General features: G+C 35.6%; 1 protein-coding gene across 1 annotated transcript in view; it reads left to right on the top strand.

Annotated features, from left to right (window-relative positions):
- LOC145677726 (uncharacterized) overlaps positions 1-21045 on the top strand; it is a 448147-nt gene that overhangs the window by 412032 nt on the left and 15070 nt on the right. Inside the window, exons 11-12 of the mRNA XM_081748121.1 lie at positions 1001-1374; positions 8880-8982. Of these exons, the coding sequence (XP_081604247.1) occupies positions 1001-1374; positions 8880-8982 (477 nt within the window). The remainder of the gene's footprint in view (positions 1-1000; positions 1375-8879; positions 8983-21045) is intronic.

Here is a 21045-nt window from a genome sequence, read left to right as displayed (position 1 = left end):
GGTACTGGCCAGAAAATAGTTCCGATTTCGAGAGATTTAAGGAATCATATCTCGGGAACAATAAGTCATAGAGAGATTATATTGGTATTGATCAATACCTAAGAGGATGGTAAATATTTTGATGCCGATATTAACTGGTGGCCAGTGGTCACTGGTTACTGTTTGGTACCAAAATATTCACCATCCTCTTAGGTATCGATCAACACCAATATCATCTCTCTATAACTTATCTTTCCAGAGATATGACTCCTTAAATCTCCGGAATTCGTCCATTTTCTGGCCATTATCTCGGGAATGGTAAGAGTGACGTGAAAAATTCCATCACTTTCTCAGATATTTGTTGATGCTCTATCGAATGTTGGGCTCAAAATTGAAAAAAAAAAAAAAAACGCAAATAGCAGACAGACAGACAGACACAGAAATAGATAATTCAGGAAAATAAGATGAATAGTATTAACAATTCTTAAAACCTGTTTTCATTAAAAGTACTTTTTTCAAGAATTCTATTTATGCATGACTAAAAAACAAAGCATGGGAATCGCTCTCTTATATTATAAATTGATTGCATATAAGGGCACTCCCCATGTTTTTTCTTGTTAATTATGCATAAATAGAAAATGTTATTACAAGTTTATTACTATCGTAAAGAATTAAGAGAAACAATGTTTGTATTGAAAAATACTGAAAGATTCTTAGATAACGGACGAAAATATAGTAACTTATTCAATGGGGAAAGGGGTCGACTTCGAGATACCCTTCTTGCATATGAATGAGGATGTTTTATGCGTAGCTATATACATATAAATAATATCTCCAATAGATGCCCAGGCTGTTTTCTTTAAAACTAATTTTCCCGAAATCTGTTCACTTCAAAGCTTGTCATCTTCCAATCATGCTACAAGCTAAGATTTGAATTGCAATAAAACTTTATATGTAATTAAATAAATAATGTGACTCATTGATATTTTGTATCTAATTCGTAAATGTGTTTGTGTTTCAGGGAAATTCACATGTGATATACAACGGTTCTTTTTACTACAATCAACAAGGTGCGCCGAAGATCATTCGATTTGATTTGAGTGCGGACAACACGCGAGTAATGAACCTAAGCGCAGCTACATTCTCTGGTAGCAATTACCTCTACACAACAGAGTACAACTACGTGGACTTTTCAGTGGATGAGAATGGGCTGTGGGTGATATATGGCCTCGAGCCTTCGAACAATACAATAGTGAGGAAACTAGACGCATATCATTTGAAAACAGAGTATGCTTGGAACATTAGTGTTAATCACCACAAAGTTGGAGAGATGTTTATTGTGTGTGGTGTACTCTATGCTGTAGATAGTGTCACGGAGAGAAACACCAAAATCAGGTACGCAAACACAATATGTCTTTTATGTTTAACAGTGTTTTGTTGTTATTAGTATTACACACTATTATTAAAGTGGAAGTTTATTAGATAAGACTGAGTACACTATGGAAAAATAACTTACTGATATTATTATTTCACATACAATTTCATTAATTATGAAAAGTAAATGCCGTATCACACATAGCACCAACTTCCTGAAAAATTCCCACTTTTTTGTTTGTTTGTTTTAGTTTAACGTTCCATGAGCGTGATCCGAGGTTAAGGGAGACAGTGATGATAGTAAAGAACAAAATGGTGGAATGAAAGTAGAAAGAAACGGAAGAATCCCAAGAAAACTTACGCACTCGATACTTGTCCGCTATAAAGTCCACTTGGGATCAAACAGGGGACACAAATGTAGAACTCACTCGAGCTACAATGATTAGCATTCTTGTCGTTGTTCCAAAAGAACTGAATTCGATTCTTGCAGAGGCATGGCCAGAGAAATAACCTGGATGGCTAAAAATTGCAATGTCAAAGAAGCATACACATACAGCATAAACTTGTGACATATGTATATATGAACATTATGTGACATAACTATTATGGAATATAATTATTATTAATATTTTTAACGTTTGATTAAATGTGTTTTTCTCGTCGGAGATGGTAAATTTTAATGCATGTGCTAATGAGAAAGAATTAAAAAAAGATAAAAATATAGTATATAACTAATCTGCTGAAATCTTATAGTACGTAAGGTTAAAAGTTAGCTTCTGCTAAGTTTTTTGAACAGAAGTAAACGTCATATCATCGGAAATCTCACATGAAGCATACTGCATCAAAGCACAATCCACTTTCATTATAAGATTCATCTGTACTAAAGAAGGAGGGACTTGAGCTACGTCACGGGAGTCCTGGTGAGAACGTGTAGTTCGGCTTCGGGAACTGACGTGCAATTCCATCTATATCTCGGTGTTAGAAAGGAATGTTAAACTTCATGTAATCAAACCAATGTAATCTTATATGTAATTTAGTAGATAAATTACTACACACAGCTTTTTTTTTTTTTTTTAAGAAATGTTATCATGTGTGATTCAATGAGTGCAACAGAAAATTAATCATACATCATAAATAGAAATGCTCTAATCATAGATTTGTATCGAATTCACATGCTATTCACGAAATGAAGTGAAGTCCGTAGTTTTGCTTCCCACGATTATGCTTTGAAGCGTAAAAGAGACGGGTGATGAATGAAACTGAACGATTATGAATGAATATATGGAATGAGAATGTAGAGGACATGGACTCTATGTTGTCCATCATAAATTCTCATAGTCTAGAATCAAACTAGGAACCTCTCACTATAAATGAGCATTCTACCCCTCCGCCGCTGTACCTTCCATTATTTAACTCATATATACGGTTAAACTATTATGAATGCCAAATAAAAATATACAACTTGAAATTGAAATAAAATGATTATTTTAGTTTAATGATGCACGGTTATGTCCTTTAGGCGCAAGTAGACGATTTGTCGAAAGTATTAACACTTTGCCTATGTATATTGATTCTAAGATGCTTTTCTGTTCGTGTTATTAATTATATTTTTTTTATTTCATTTGTAAAGTCGTCATTAAGTAAACATTCGCAATTTCAGTCTATTTCCTAACTACTTTATTTTGGTAAGATATGCTAGTTATCGTAGAATAGGATTTTTGTTCACCAGATTATTTCCGAATTACCTACCATGCAGTTTATTTTATTGGAAGTTTTCCCAATATAAGTATCATTTTCTAACATTTTTTTACTTGTTTCATGACCCTATGTGAAACTGATTTATCCAACTTATAATATTATTTAAATATGAGGGCATGGTAATTTGGAGATACCCTATGCAAAAAAGTGAATCTTTCCGAGGTAAACTGTATAGATGCGCACGAGTCGAGACATGTCTCGAAACTCGACTCCACTCGACTCGAGATTCGAGTCGACATATATTGTAAAATTTGAGACGAGTCGAGACAAACGAATTTCTTGACTCGAATTTTCGAGTGGAGACACGAGTCGAGTCGAGACTGCTTGTAAAAATCTCGAGTCGACTCGAATGTCTCGAAAATCTTTTTTTAATTTTTAATATTATTTTGAAGAAAGTATTCACTCAGAAACAGCTTTGAAACCAATTCCAGCATTTACTACTTTAGAAAGGTACAGAACGCATAAATTTAATAGTTAATCTTTCGAGATCAAGATTTAATTTTCAGCTCGATTCAGTTAATTAGTAAAGTGCCGAACGTGTGTAAAAGGAGAAGTTGCCGGATCTATTTGAGTTTGACAGAGGGCAGGTAATAATAGCCCGGATACTCGGCACAAGAATTTCGGAAACTGGAGGACTTGTCGGGTGTTCGAGGAGTGCTGTGGTGAGTGTTTTCAACAAGTGGCCAAAGCAAGGGGAAACGACGTCCAAACGTCAAGAGGTTGGGCGCCCCCCGCCTCAATCACATATATCGGACGTCGTAGGCTGGACAGTCTTGTAAAACATGACAGGCAGCGAACTGTGGAGAAACTAACATCAGACTTTAATGTTGGGCAAAGTACAAGTGTGTTTGAACACACAGTGCACCAAACTCTCCTAACGATGGGCCTCCGCAGCCGACGATCCATCCATGTGCGAATGTTAACACTACAACATCGCCAACTACGACTGAAATGAACACGTGCTCATCGCCATTGGACCTTGGCGTAGTGGCAGAGCGTTGCATTGTCTAATGAATCCCAATATCTTCTTCATCATGACGATAGGAGTCTGCGAATCCGTCGTGTTCCAAGAGAACAGATCCTTGACACCTGTATTACGGCACGGAGACAAGCTGGGGCGGCTTAATTATGCTCTGGGAAACATTCACCTTAGCATCCATGTGTCTAGTGGATCCCGAGCAAGGCACCATGACGGCCGAGGCGTATTCCGCACTGCTTGCAGACCACGTACACTCCTTCAGGACGACAATGTTTCCCAACGGTTGTGGCATTTTTCGACAAGATAATGCCCCATGTCCCAAGGCCAGGAGTGTGATGGAGTGATTCGAAGAACGCAGGGGCGAGTCCCAAGTGATGTGTTGGCCCCCAAACTCGCCGGATCTGAACCCAATCGAACACACCTGGAATGTGATTGAACGTGACGTCAGAGCGTATCGTCCCCTCCCAGAAATTTACGGGAATTAGGTGACCTGTGTGTGCACATGTGGTGCCAACTCTCTCCAGCAACCTACCAAGGATCATTATGTCCATACCAAGACGTGTCTCTGTTCTTATTCGTGCCAAAGCATTATGGCATCAAAAACATCAGGTACCAATGTATTAAGGCCTGGAATGCTTTTCCCCTATGTATCAGAGAACTACAAACTTTTAGCAAATTTAAAAAATAGCTGAACGAGTATTTAAAAAATTGAGGCAATACCATGTTAATGTGTCATTATTATTATTATTATTATTATTATTATTATTATTATTATTATTACTATGAACTAATTAAGTATTTGTAACCTCATGTAACTTTGTGTTATCTACATATATTAAGTATTTACCCGCCATCCTATAATATGTAAATAAATTCTGAAAGGGAGAACCACAAACAGCAGAAGCTCGGCCTCTCCCTGAATCACTATAAAGATTGTTAAGTAACTGTTTTGTACTCATATACATATTAATAAATTCTAAAAAATTCAAAAAAAAAAAAAGATGGACATACTGACAATTAAGTAGATAGTCATAATGTTCTGGCTGATGTGTATGTATATTTTAACTCTTATATTTTCCCTCGACTCGAATTTCGAGACGTCTTGTCTCGAATTCGAGTCGAGTCGAGACAGAAACTATCGAGTCGAGACATAAACATATTTTCGAGTCGAGACTCGAGACGAGTCGAGACAGGCTTAAATCTCGACTCAACTCCACTCGTACGCATCCCTATGAACTGTTATTGGAGTTTCTAATTTTGAACTAGCACTTCGAGACTCACCCCGAGATATGGCTCTTTAAATTTCCCGAGATGGGAACTACTTTTTGGCCAATATCTTGAAAACGGTAAGTCATAGAGAGATTATACTAGTGTTGATCAATACCTAGAAGAATGCTGAACATTTTGGTACGAATACTAACCGCTGAATACTAACTCTGGCCACCGGTTACTGTTTAGTACCAAAATGTTCACCATTCTCTTAAGTATTGATCAATACCAATATCATCTCTCTATGTCTTATAGTTCCCGATTTATAGCTTCTTAAAATTCCCGAAATTCGAACTTTTTTGGCCAATATCTCGGGAACTGTAAGAGTGACGCGAAAAATTCCATCACTTTCTCAGATAGTTTTAGATGCTCTATCAAATGGAGGGCTCAAAATTAAAAAAAGAAATCACAAATAACAAACAAACAACACACACAGAGAGAGAGAGACATAGATAATTCAGTAACGAACTTTTTAAATTCGTTGAATATAAGAGAATAATAATTACTTGATCTAGCTAAAAAATCTATTGGTTTATATTTCTTTTAGATATATCTCGGAGTTTTAATACAAGTATTTATGTTCTTTCATATAATCAAACACTATATTTTACTGAAAAAGTAGAGAAAATTTTAAATGATCAAATCTATTACTATCCATTTCATAAAGATAGGCCCCTGACTTCGAGGTGCTGCTGTGACGTCCAGTCAAAACTTATATTGCATTGTCGTACCTCGTTGGAATTGTTGGAATGTTGTCTTTTCAATACTTAAGACATACAAGTTTTCTTTGTACTGTATAATGAGAAAAAAATAGAAATTAATGAAAAAGTGCGTATTTTTTCGTATTTTTTTGGTAAATCAATGTTTGTAGGACTATATCTCGGAAAGGAGTTAACATGAAATAATTTCCTGTGCAAGATATGTAGATGCATATATTACCTGCAAGTTCTGAAAATTTCATTACTCAACACGTAGTAATTTTCTTGTTATTCAGCAAAAAGTGAGACATCATTATCTCTGAATTGCGGCGGTGTATTAACAATCTGAAAAAAACTTTTAGAAAGATCTTAAAGTAGCTTTTTCAACCAAACTGTTTTGATTTGTTTTAAAAGATAAACAATCACAAATATGACATTATGATTTTCTCTGCTTTGCGCCCTTCGCTATCGCAGTTTATACGGAGTGCTACGTTGCCACATTTTCCTGACGCGTATACACTCTCAGCCGGACGGGTATTTAAACTTGTTACGCACTGTCCGTCACTTTTTAGATATATTTTAAAAATGTAATGTCTCCACAGATTTTAAACCAATTTCTTAGAAATTAACAGGACATACAGTAAATGTACCAAGTGTTCAAAATTAGAAAAGCGAACTCTTATCTTGTTTGGATTTGCATGTGATGGTCCTCGAAAATTTGTTGATTTTTGTCAGTTCTTCACTTATTGCACGCAGTACAAAATACACTTGCACAGAAACAAAAACACGCACAAAGTTTATTATATGATACAACCTTAGTTGATATGTAATATTGAGTTTACAATTCACAGAAAATCTGTTTTCAGATCTAAGAGCTCCAAGCTACATTAGAATCTGCCTTTGAATAGGAATGACGCGTTTTTTTTTTCCGGCGCAGCCTCAGGTTTACTTGAAACAGAGTTACTATCTTGTTCATTCCCGGATACGCCACTGAGCACAGAATAATCAATGTCCTTACTATTAATTACTAACTCATAACCGTCTGAGTCAGAGTCATTCATCAGTTCTGCAATTTCATTATCGCTAAACATTTTGCCTCTTCTTTTTGTAATACCGCCACTCGTGAAGGAATATCCTTTTTTTTTTAATCAAAAAGCACAAGATATACTCACGAAAATATAAATGCCCGTTCGTCCGTCTCATTGCAATGAACCCATATGATATGAATGCGTGTGTAAGTTTTTGACGCCTACGAACCGAAGGGAAGTATTGAAGACTTAATCAGTGCGACGTGGTTAGACGCAAATACAGCCCTCGTCACCTACTCATTGCATTGTTTTCTTTCGTTGAAAGAAAACAAAGGACCCATTTTGTGTTACTGTACATTCGGCAAGGGAATTGATCGCAGAACTTGGGTGAACACGTGATTGCCAAGGCACATTTCTTTTTAACCTTTAACATGTTCGTAAGCTGGAGAATGTGTATACTGATAGATCTTGAGGTAGAAATGGAGCAATTGTTTATAAATATTAGGGAAGATAGCAGGAGCAGCGATGAGTCAACAAAGTCATGACGAAAGTGAATGAAGTAAATAGATTAAGAGATGAGTTTTTGGATGTGTTACTTCAACGTTTTATTTCGATTACATTGAGATGTGTACACTCATGTCCAAAATTATTGTCGCATATCTACAACTGTCTTCTTGTAAGAATATAATTTGATAATGATTTTGCAGGGTACTTTTAATACTGATACTATATGTAGAGTCGGGAAATGTATATTTGTGGTAAATTTCATAGGAAAAGAATACGAAAATTAGCATGAGTAAAACAAAATGTTGCTAAATGGATAAGAAAATTTTAGTTTCGTTTTATTGTTCTTATTTACTGCTCTTTTGACATGAAATTTTCCACATAGCCTACATGTCTTTGCCGATTATACACATACTAACATTATAAGAAATACCAGGCGAATTCGTTATCAAATTATATTCCTACAATAACATATTTATAGACATGCGACAATAATTTTAGACATGAGTGTACATGCATTAATGTTTTTATGATGTTGTGGAGGTTATAATAAATACTTTTTCCTATTACATTCTTATGAAGTAGGCTTCGCGCTACAAGCTTCGTGAACGCGACAACACTGCACGACAGCGTTGCCGCACTTCCATTTACTGTATGCTGTTTCTTCATATAAGCTCGGGGAATTTAAAGATTGGGTTGCAACATGGCTCACCGCTTAACGCAGAGAACATGTTGAAGTAAACATATTTTTTTAAAAAATAAATACTCTACCAACTAAACCCTTTCTTGTTAATAGTTCCAAATATTTGGAACACTAAACTTCCAAATTTTCGAACAGTATTTTGTACGTTTCTCTACCTACCATGGTAAAGGAGATCAGAGCTTCGCACATTTGTTTTAATTACACAAAAAATATCAAGTGATGAAAATTGAACTTTTCACAACTTACAGTTAATGGATGCATCTACATATTGTACACAGGAAATTATTTCACGTGATCTCTTTTCTGAGATATAGCTCTATAAACATTGATCTACCAAAAAAGTACGAAAAAATACGCACTTTTTCATTAATTTTTATTTTTTTCTCACTACATAGTACAAAGAAAATTTTTATGTCTTAAGTATTAAAAAAACAACATTCCAGCAATTCCAACGAGGTACGACAATGCAATATAAGTTTTGACTGGACGTCACGGCAGCACCACGAAGTCAGGGGCCTATCTTTATGAAATGGATAGTAGTAGTTGTATTATATATTAATTGTGTTCTTTATATTTTTTCTTTACAGATTTGCTCTCGATTTGTACAAGGGCAAAGTACATGATGTTAATCTTCCGTTTACAAATCCTTTTAGAAAAACAACGATGATTGGATATAATTTTAAAAATAAGGTGAGTTATTTTTATTCTAAAGTTTATATTATTACGTTTGATAACATTAGATATTAACGTGGGCACAAAATCGCTTTCCCCAATATCTGAAAAAGTAAAATAAAAGAAGCTAGGTGATTTGACAATCTTCGTTGTACTTACAAATACTGTTCAAACTGTCTCTCACCATGTTCAAGGACAAAGCACATCTCTTCAGCATTGATTTGAAAATATCAGGACACAACCGAGAATTGGCGTCCAAACATTCGAATGATTATTCGATTAGCTATTTCAAATTATCCAAATCCTACGGTTGCCCGGAAAACACCTTGTCCTTGAAAATACCCCACATACCGCACATCGTGGTATGAGGTCACATCAATGGGAAGGGGAGGGCAGTCTGTCGAACCACGACGATCAACCCATTCATTGAAATGTTGATCCAATAAATCCCTTACAAGAACACCAAACTGCGGCAGTGTCCACCGTGTTGTCATGTGAACTGAATGTTTTCGTAACAAGGATTAATATCAAGTTCTGGAATGATAACTTTCTGCAACATCTGAAGATACGTGTCATTGGTAGTAGTTTCTTGTTTTTTAAAAAAATGACCCTATGACACCACCACTCCAAATACCATCCAGGGACATTTTGCTCTTCCGTCACGATTTCGTGTGGATTGGTATAATTCCAATAAACACAATAGTATCTGTTTACGCGACTATTCATCTTGAATGAGGCCTCATCTGTCCACAAAATTCGTTTCTAGAAGTCTCAGTCAGTTTCATTCCAAATGAAAACCACTCCCAGAATTCAACACGCCGATCCGGATCACATTTGTGCAATGCGTGCAGAAGCTTTGATCGGTAAGGTTTCATCTTCAGATCCTTTAACATTTTTTTTTAAGAAGTGCGTGTCATTCTCAGGTCACTTATGCGCCTTCTGATAGACTTCTTCGAGTTAAATACAAAACTCTTAGCAACAAATTCAATGTTTCCTGCATTTTGTACACTTAGTGGTCGTCCAATTTGCGGTAGATATTACACAGGACCTGTAGTCTCGAATCGTTGATTCAGGTCTCTCATTGCTTGATGTGATGGTGATTACACGTCTGGAAATCTTCTCCTGAAGTCTGCTGTCACTACATTTCTATTTTTAATCTGTTTCCCCCAAGATTATAGCACAGAAACACGTCGTTCCTTTGTTTATTTGCGTTTCATCTCAACACCCGTACTAGTCGATACAACTTCACACAGTAAACATCTCTTAAACAAGACAGTACAAAAACATGATTACTACAAATCCCAGTCACACTAAGAAGATACAGTATTGCTAGTTTAGTAACGAAAAAAATCGCTAATAGGTCACTTATTTGTTTTTCTTCGTTTTTTTCTTTTTTTTCTTTTTTTTTTAAGAAAAGCGACTTTGTGCCCACCTTGTATATACACAGAGAAGTAAATTACATAGATTGATTTTGGAGATAGACTGAAAGAAAGAAATCATCACATAAACAATTTTTTCGGAAGTTTTGAAGCGAACTTTAGAAATAGGATATAATGACCTTTTTTGTAAGCACAGGTTCCCACTGAGTGCGATTTCTATTATGGATAACTAGTAAGGGAAAATGGGAGAATGGCGACCACTTAAGGGGAAATTTTAAAAATCTCAAAAACTGTAAGATGTAAAATAAAAAGTGCATCTGAAAAAGCAATCTTTCTAGTGCATTTTCGCGTATTACTTTGTTGTCTATCGTTAACAGGTATTTTCACAAACGTCAAAAAGTAACAATGTACGTTTGAGCGCAGTTGGCCTACCGGTAGAGTAATGGCACTCAGTATCCATCCTGATAGTAAATCAGTACCATTTCTTGTACCGAAACCGTATCTTTCTGTACCTATATTTATTAATATGAATATACAAATTAAATGAAACACTATAACAGACATTATAGAAGATATAATGAGAATGAAATATGATTTCGAAATTTAGTCTTTTATGTAGTGATATATTCTCAATTCGTATGAAATATAGACACTGAACGAATCTTCAGAAACAACTACAAAAACAAAATCTCAAAGGTATGTTAATTATAGAGTTTGCTAAAATTATGTTTTCTTTCAAATAAACAGACACAGAATAACAGTGGGAAAAAAAACTGTTGTATTGAAGCAAAGGGAAATACTTTATACACCACAGTAACCACAAAATTCACAAACATATTCTTTAATATTAGAAGCTGCATACCTAGAATGTGCCCCACTGCAACATTGTCCACATCTAAACCATAGCTCGTTGATTTTATCGAACTCCCCACACAAACATCATCAGCAATATTTTCATCATCACAGTGATCTGCAAAATCATTGCCTATTCTCTTTAGCCTATAGTTTGGGTTTCATTGGTGTTGCTGCCAAAATCATTGGTTGTTCTGGTTGCCCAAGTTTCGTCTTCGTGTATTTGACGTGTTCTATACCACAACTCATAAACCTTTTGTACGATTAACTATAACGTAATAGCCACAGAATGAAAGAAATTTAAAATATGTTTTAATAATAAGTAGTTGGGAAATGGCGTTCACAGTAGGAAAATACCGCTCAGCTTGAATGTCATTATCCGATAGGCGCCATTTTATATTATTTATATTTTGTCACATGAAGAATTCCAAATATTTGGCTCATAATAATGAAGAAATACACAAGAGATATTATTATTATTACATGTCTAAAAATGATAATATTCTATCTTAAACATTGAATCCACTTTTCTTGCACTTTTAGTTTTCTCAATTTTACAACAAATATCGTGGAAATGTCGACCACTTAAGGGAAAATTTTTAAAAACTCAAAAAACTGCACGGATAATTCATTTTTCTCAGTTGTTTCGCCAACGACAACTCCACACTTACTTTCTTTTTACTAGTGTCACTTAGTAGTGGACTCTAGATCTTAGCACAGGTTAGACTCTAATATCACGCTTCGTAATGGCTACAGACGGGTGAGCGCCATTAGCCGACTCTCCCTTATATACTCTCGCATGTACACGTAAGTCGTGTTTTTCCCATGTCCAACGAACATGCGAATAGTGAGAAATAATCAGGCAACACAAAAGCAATTACATGCACTTCGTACATGTATACTGAAGTATCAGTCGTTGTTGTTATTGGATTAACCTTACCTGTCATTTAATTGAGAAGGACTAGTTAGGATCGTTATTGGTCATTTTAAGGAAGGAAATAATTAGCTACAAGGCTCGTTTAAAACTGCAACTCACACGTTTTGCTTCTTAGGCTAGTTGTGGTTTTAAATACACAAATATATATATAATATGCAGGTGTATATACTAAAATATTTCATTATAGGATAAAATTAGTGTGGCCATGGAGAAGCACTAATTCTGCTCTTAGGCATTCTGTTTTTATCTCGCATACTAGTGACATCTAGTGGAAGTTGTTCAAACCACTTAGACTCGAAACTTGCTTTCCCATCAGTAGATGGCAGAACAGTCGACATGCGCAAGGGGTTAAAAATAATATTACAAGGTAGTGTTTTTCTTGTTTGCCCTTCCCACGTATAATATTAAGTTATATGTTTCGTCTATACAGCGCAGATTTTTTTAGCAAATGGTAATAATTGAGGGTATGGGCTTTGTTCTATTTGGCATTAAACGTCTGTTTGTGCTTCCTAAATTATGTATTACGAACTACAATTTAGTAATTTTAATGGACATTAATACTTCTTTATTAATGTTCATTCGACTCGATAAACTAACAGTTAATGCACCATAATTCGGTTTTTATAACCAGAAAACAGATACGCGTTTTCTAAATGTTGTGCCATATGGGTGAAAAACTATTGTGAACACAACGCGCTCTCTTCATAAGTGATTTAAAATGCATTTAGATCAGGGATAAAAAGGTGGGGTGACGCGTGTCGTCACGCCGTCCCCCCGTGCCTATCTTTGCGAATTGTAATTTTTAAGGAGGTATGGGGGACACCATGGTTATTTTTTAACATGTGGGGACGCCGTCCCCTCGTTCCCCTCACTTTTACTCCTGATTTAGATTAGTGTTTTAAACAAAGCAACGAACATATGGGCAGGTTCAACTGTCTCAATAGAAGAACTAGTACTGACATCTGCTGGTACGAAAAGGAAGTATCTCTTTGCCTTAATTAAGCCATCACTAGATGCAAGAACGAGCGACTCGATAAACAGTAGCGTAGCCAGGATTTGTATTTGGGGGGAGCTTTAATGTTTTTTTATGCATTTGTATGGGTTTGTTAAGGGAGACATTTAGGATAAACTAGTAATAAAACGAAATATAATAAATTAGTTAATATAATAAATTTATATAAAATGTTAAACTGCATTTGACGGGTAACAGAAATAACCACAAAATAAATCCAAAACTATGGCTTTGATAAATGAATTAAAACAGAGTAAACAATGAGCAACCATCGAGCCTAAATATTCAGTGGTAATAAATGGCCCAAAAGCAGATAAAGGTTTTTCCAAATTCCGAATAGTTGCAAGATAAGAACTGGAAAAAAACAACAACATATGAACTAAAATAGAAACTAGAACAAGTACCCAAGTACATTGTCGGAATTCTTTGGGGGCAGCTGCTCCCTCCCCTACGACACTGTCGAAGGTACTGCCCCCTCAAATTGAAGAGTTGAATATGTCAACTTGAATCTTCTATTCCTCTTTCCTCCATGGGTGCGGCTTATACACGCGAGCAGATAATATATACGTGAGAATAAGGTGTTTCTCATAATACTAATTCTTACATTAATCGGTTTCTATTCATTTTGTATATATATATATATATATATATATATATATATATATATATATATATATATATATATAATATTGTTGTTGTTATACTTTATTCCAACACTTGCTATTGATTAATACTATCTCTTCAAGTAATACATCTGTTCGATAGATTTTCGTTTAAACATAGGGTCTATAACCTTATTTCTCTTTGGCAGTCGGAAAATGTTTTATTTTGCTGGAAATAAAGAACTCTTGACTTTAAAACCATTATCTAATATGTGGCTTGAGGGATTCAGGTAGCAAATTATTTACGTACCATTTATGTACTCATTCTTGCGTAACATGGGGCACGGTGGCTCAGTGATAAGACGTTCACCTCCGGTACTTGGGGTCCCTGGTTCGATCTTAGCTTGCGCCGTGTGGGCTTTGTGGTGGACAAACACCGTGCTCGTGGGTTTCTAGGGGTCTCCCGTTTCCTCCCACTTTCTTCATTCCACCATTTCACTCATCTTTCATCATCACCGTCTCCTTTAGCCTAACCGGCATAACCGTGGGACGTAAAACTTAAAGATTTCATTTCATTTTCATTCTTGCGTAAAATTTTAATATTTTTTTAATTGAAAATGAAATTTTCAGTTTTACGTTCCAGATTATACTCTTTAGGCTGAAAGAGACTGATTAATGGAAGTGAATGATTACGATATAATTGATGGAATGAGAATGTAGAAGTAAACGGTACAATTCAGAGAAAACAGTGAAAACTCAGTGTTGTTCAACACACAAACTCGCGTGGCTGGGAATCGAACCAGCGATCTCTCAGCAAAGGTAAGCACTTTACCAGTGAGCCACCGTGCTCCCCCTTCATCTTAATAATTCATTAATGTTTCTTTTCACCATAAATTTAATACACAATATTAAATTTTGTCTAAAGAACCATTTTACATCTCATTAGAAAGAATAACATACTATATTGCTATTATTTAAAAAACATAAAATATGACGTTAATTTCTTTTCAGAATCCTGTAAATAATTGTATACGCATGCATACAAGAGACAATAACATTAAATTTTACAATGTATCTATTCGAACTCTGTATTGCTTATAAGTGCATTGAACTGTAATATCATGTTTTCAACGTCACAGTTTCTTTTTTAATATTATTACAATGGAAAACCGTTCTTTTGATTACATATAGATTATCGTTAATAAGCTCTGTAGGGGAACGAGAAAGGGAAATGTTATGAATATGGTTCGCCTGTCACAGACACGAGAAGAAATGTTTACGGGCTTTCAACTGAGAAATGAAAAGAGAGGGGAAACATGAAAGTAATTACATATTGAATATATTTAGGCGGAAATGCTTTGTTACGAGGGAATTTGCAAAATATAATCGTATTGCTTCACAAACTGAAAATAAAATGCACTACCAATTGGTAAAATGTAATATATGGTTTCAAGTTTCATTTAATTTTATCGACATACTATTTTTTGATATAGCCTACTCTATGTATATGATACTAAAACTTATATATACGAGGAATATCCACAAAATAAATTGTTTGCGAATATTACCATTACAGCGCTGTAGTCATGATAGTAAGCATATGTAATAAATTTCCTGATTCTATGGCAAGGCGTGCACGTCGTTTTCAGGAATTTAAACAATGTTTACACATTGTGCTGTGTACTTATAATCTTTAATAGCGTCGAAAATTGAATTTTATAAACAATCATTTTATGCGTGCGAAGAACAGACAACTGACTGAAATTTTCAATTTTGAGACGTAGCTGTCCCAGGTTCAATTCCCAGTGGAGACACTTCGTCACAAATTGTAAAAATCTTTTTCAGGCCAGCCACCCTGAATGAGGTTTTCCTGGGTTTTCCTCGTTCACACCAGACAAATGCCGGGGTGGTACCTAACATATAGATTGCAGGCCGTTTCCTTCCTTCTCCTTCCCCGGATAGTGTGATCGCCGAGGGACGTCATCCTTCAAACGTGAAGGGCTAACATGGCCATAGGTACCGAAAGCCCAGGAACCTAAATTCCAAATCAATTTTGTGACGATTTCTCCCGGAGGAGATGTCAATATACAGGGGGTAAAATAGTTGAGCTCGATAGGAGATTTGCTCCGGGGGAATTTCGTAGCTACGGGGAAACGAAATCATTCCGGCCAGCCCTGAAATCATCACTAATAAAATGTGTACCATGAGTAGCTGAATGATACAGAAGTGCCTTGGGGGAAAAATGAAAAGGGAAAACATAATGATCTGAAAACGGCACCTCGACATTTGACTGGGAGCAATTCCATTATTCCCCAACATAACCTGGATATCACCTAGTCATTTATGTGTGTTCCTACGTCTTAACTCCTTGATTCCTGAATAACCTTACTATTAACTTTATGTTTGTTTGTAATAAAAACACTCGTAATTTTCGTTTCTGTATATTTGATAAAGGAAAGAAAATACCTAAAGATACTCGTACTTATTCGAAGATATTTTTAAATATCTAACATGTTACTGGTAACATAAAATATTCAGGCGTTGTTAATAATGCCCAGACAGTAGCAAATACACTGCAGAACATTACAAAATTAACACCAAGAAGGAAACATCAGATTGACTCCACATATACAGAACACGTAGTGAACAGGTATATTTTGTACGCTCAAAGGGTGTCTGACCGATCGAATAAACAATACCACGCCAGATGCACAGTTAAATGTCTAAAACAGCAGTTTACACCTCGCAGAATATGACCAAATACATCATTTATTCTTTTACGTCTAAGAAATATCTGTAAAACCAGGCAAGCCTGTAAAGCTAGCTATCGCTCCTAAAAGAACTTTCTCATCACCATCATTAATTATTCAAGCGTTGCCTAAAAAGAAATATACAAAGAGCAACAAGACAAAGTTACCAATCATAGCTGTTCTAAATATTCAGAAAAACATTCCTGTAAATCACAAGCATTATTATTATTATTATTATTATTATTATTATTATTATTATTATTATTATTATTATTATTATTATTATTATTTGTGTCATATCAGAGTATTATATCACCTGCAATCCCAATCCTCTCCAAACACAATTTCACGTTATAACGCTGGATACAAGTATTCAATGAGTTTGACTGATCACCCTCAAAATTACTGCGTATATGATATTTAATAAATGAATTACATCTTTATTTGTGCTAGATATATCACCTAACATTTTATTTCTTGCTTATTGCATAATTTTCTACTTCTGCTTTCTTTTACAGACAGCTTCCGTATTAGTTTTAGTTTCCATTTAGGGATCCCTTTTTTGGGGTAAAAGTTATAAAGACTTAGCAACACTGCATGTTTCGAGAGTGAACAATCGACTTCCTGTCACAGGAACAAGAGACTGTCAGTACACTGTCGTTGGATACGCACCTTCACCTTCACCTTCAAAGCCACGGAGGGCTTTCTCTAAAACAAAAAGGAGATTCTTCTAGAGTTGGAGGAGCTCAGCGATTCTATCAAGAGGAGAGAAAAGTCGAGAGGGGGGAATTAAAAAAAAAAAGTCACAGCATCACGGGTGCTGTGTTCCCTGTCAATGGCGTTTACGTGATTTATCTTTGTGTTACATTGCCTTGAAGATAGAATAAAGGCGTGGTTAATGCACCTTAAGATTTAATACAACCAGTGTTCCACTATGTCCTTTGAAAAAAATAAAAGGAACAGTTAAATGACTTCTTCAGCTAAAATTTTCATTTATGCTACCGCATATTAAAATTTATTCTGTTAATGTCTCCATTTTTCTTTTCTCAGAACAAATCATAAAATGAAAATTTGGACAAAAACACAACTGAAGAAATGTTTCGAAATAGGTTGGTAACGTTTTAAAACATGTTATATACAACCGGAAAATACGCATTATCTTGTTTTGATGTTATACAATGATCATACCATATGTTTCAGTTGTGCAAGTCTCAAATCATTACAAATTTACTTTCATAGTGCTTTTTATTTAAAAAGAAAAAAAAAGCTGTAAGGTTCTCCAAATTTCAATTGTTTTTTTGTTTCTACAGCTTATTTTAAGGAAGGATATTAGACGATTTTTTTTTACTTTGAACATCTTTCAAGTCTAGTATGTTAAGTATCTTGAACGGAACCGAAATGATCTACAAGACCAAATCTCAGATGTGAAATTTCGAAACAACTTTTGTATAGTTTAAAGATGTTATGTAGACTATAGAGAAGTAGTTGGTGAAAAACTAATAGTTGTCCTGCAAATATAAGGTATTCTTTTTTAAAAAAATATATAAGTTTTGACATATTGTTTGCTCGTTTCCATGGTTTAAGTATCCCCTCCCTCTCCCGAAGAAAGTAAAATTAATGAGTCTTTCAGAAACTTGTTAATATAGTTGTGCAAAATAATATTAAATTCCGAACAATTGTCTGTGACCTTTTTATTTAAAATTTTAAAAACGTTTTGTTTTCGGAAAATTTCAACTTCGGTAACTGGTAATGACTAAAAGTAAAGTTATATAGAACTGATCGCTAGAAAGAAACTAGTTAATTTCAATAGAAAAGCATTTTACACCTCCTTGCCGGTTTTGGCCTTTGTATTTTAATTTAAAAATGGATGTTTCACTGTATGAGCTTTGGAGAAAACTAGGACAATGATAGTTAATGCTAACATCAGAGTAACAAATGTCACAAAAAGATTACAAAATATGTACTTTAAAATCATGTTTCCTAATTCCAAGAATAAAAACCTACACTTCACAGAAGGCATATATGAGGCTATACAAGAAGGTTTCACCCGAAATATTCTTCCCTACTAATTCGTTCATTACTGAGAAAATACAATAATATTTATAACACGAATTTCCTATCTGCTACTAAAGTCCTAAGAAGTTGAAGATAGTTGTTAAAAGAGTTATTGAACTTCATATAGGCCTACTCACCATTCAGCTACGAAATGGTTCATCCTGTGTACCGCAAAATATAAAATTAACAGCAACATACTTAAATTATGTGGGAACACTTTGTAATGAAATTTCACACTGAATGTATAGAATTATCCTGTCATCACCAATACTGTTGCTACGAAAGTAGCTAATAATATATTGTTAATGTAATAATGTGATGTCCCTGTGTTGTGTTCAATAAGAACATTTTAGTTATTGGTTAGAATTTAAAGTACTATTGTCAGTACTCAACATGAAATTGCGAGATATAGAGACATCCTTTACCTAATTAGGATTATTTTCTGGTTTAAACGAAAGTCTTAAAGAGATAACTAGTTAAAATCTAAGCACGTGATGATTCAATGATGCGAGCATTTGAAAGGAATCATAATATTACTTGATAAAAAAAAGCACAATAAATTTTGGAAATGATATTGCTTTAGTGTACTTCATAATTAAAGAATAAAATTAGAAAGTCTAGATTAGGTTATATATCTGTTTTTAAACAATTTTATCAATTCAACCTATATTTGTGTTCTTCGGTCTTTCAACGTCTGTCGGGTAAACTCGATATCATAAATTTGCAAACACACATAATACGACAATGAAATCATTTTCTACTATAGATTTAGTAAATATTATTCGATATTATCGCAATATACTGTATATTTTCTTTAGAACCTTCCGATCGTCCTATTGTGAAATTACTCAATAATAAGGAGTATGTTCACCCCCAAATTTGAAGTTCCCTTATTCATCCAGAGGGCACAGTGGCTCAGAGGCAGAGCACTCATCTCCGGTGTTAGGAGTTCCTGATTCGATCCGAAGCCAAATGAGTTTGTGGTGGACAACATTGTGTCCACGAGTTTTCTCGGGGTTCTCCCATTTAACTCTAGTTTTCTCGGGGTATGATTATCAGTCCCCTTTAGCATAAAGGGCATTATTAACCATGAGACGTAGAACTAGAAATTTCATTTCAAGAAAATAATACGTCTAATAGCTTTTCTAAAACAATCGATTTTGACGCAGTATGATATATATGCAGGGTGTTTCAAAACAACACCGACAACGTTTGGGAGGCGATTCCTAACACTAAGATAAGACGAAAAGTGTAGACCAACCTGGGTACACAAATGCTTCCTTTCGGAGTTACAGGCTGTCGAAAACATGAAAAAAATGAACTTTAAAGATCAATAACTCCAAACCCATGGGACCTTCGTAGTTGGATCAAGACTTCACTTAGGAACCAACATGTGCGCTATCCAAAAATACATGTTTCAGGATCCTGCGGTACTCACGCAACAATTTTTATAGATGCAGTTCGGCTACGGGCATATAATATGAAGCACTCACCAGTCTCTGGCTGAGCCGTGAGCCATTCCTCCACAGCTTCAATAACAGCTGCATTTGAGTGAAACTTCTTCCCCTTGAGGTGCTCCTTCAACTTTGGGAACAAATGAAAGTCACTAGGGCCGAGGTTGGGTGAGTAGGGAGGATGTTCCAACACATCAACACCAGCAGCATGGATTGCGGCACCAGTAAGATGACTTTTGTGGGCCAGAGCACACATCTTGGTGGAACAGCACTGTTCGGTGCAACATCCCGCGCCGTTTTTCCTTGATTGCTTCGCGTAACTTAGGGATTAGGGCTGCATAATAGGCCCGCGTGATAGTGTGTCCAACCTCCAGGTGGTCAATAAGGAGCATACCCTTCGCATCCCAAAAAATTGTGGCCATAACCTTGCGTTCTGATGGTTGCACCTAGAACTTGCGTGGGGGAGGCGAACTGCTGTGCTGCCACTCCATGCTTTGTCGTTTGGACTCGGTATCATAGTGGTGGTAGCCACGTCTCATCCACTGTCACAAATGTATCACACAACTGTTTCAGGTCTACCCCATAACCTCCAAACCAGCCCTTGAACATCGAACTCTGTCTTTCTGATGTTCACGAGATAACATTTTGGGTACCCATCGCACTGACACCTTTCTGAATCCCAAGTGTTCATGCAGAATGGTTTCCACTGAGCCTACAGAGATGTGCATAATTTCTGCTAACTGTTGCACCATGATTCGTCTGTCTGCTATAATCGTATCATGCACAGCATCAATGTTTTCTGGGGTGCATGCTGTTGTTGGAGGACCAGCACCAAGGGCCTGTTGACAGCTTTCCCTGCCGCAACGGACATCGCAGCACCAGTTTTTTACCACCTGGTAGGAAGGAGCCCCATCATTCAACACACTGATCATGTGCTCATGAATCTCCTTTGGGCTTAACCCCTTTTTCTGGAGGTACTTGATGACAGCTCGTTGTTCGGTTTTCTCCATTTTTCAAGCTAGGTGCCACCTCTCACACCT

The sequence above is a fragment of the Thermobia domestica genome, chromosome 2, assembly GCF_964235325.1.
Source record: "Thermobia domestica chromosome 2, izTheDome1.hap1.1, whole genome shotgun sequence".
Classification (NCBI taxonomy): Eukaryota; Metazoa; Arthropoda; class Insecta; order Zygentoma; family Lepismatidae; genus Thermobia; species Thermobia domestica.
The sequence above is the reverse complement of the archived record's forward strand: the minus strand, read 5'-3'. Positions and strand labels throughout refer to the sequence as shown.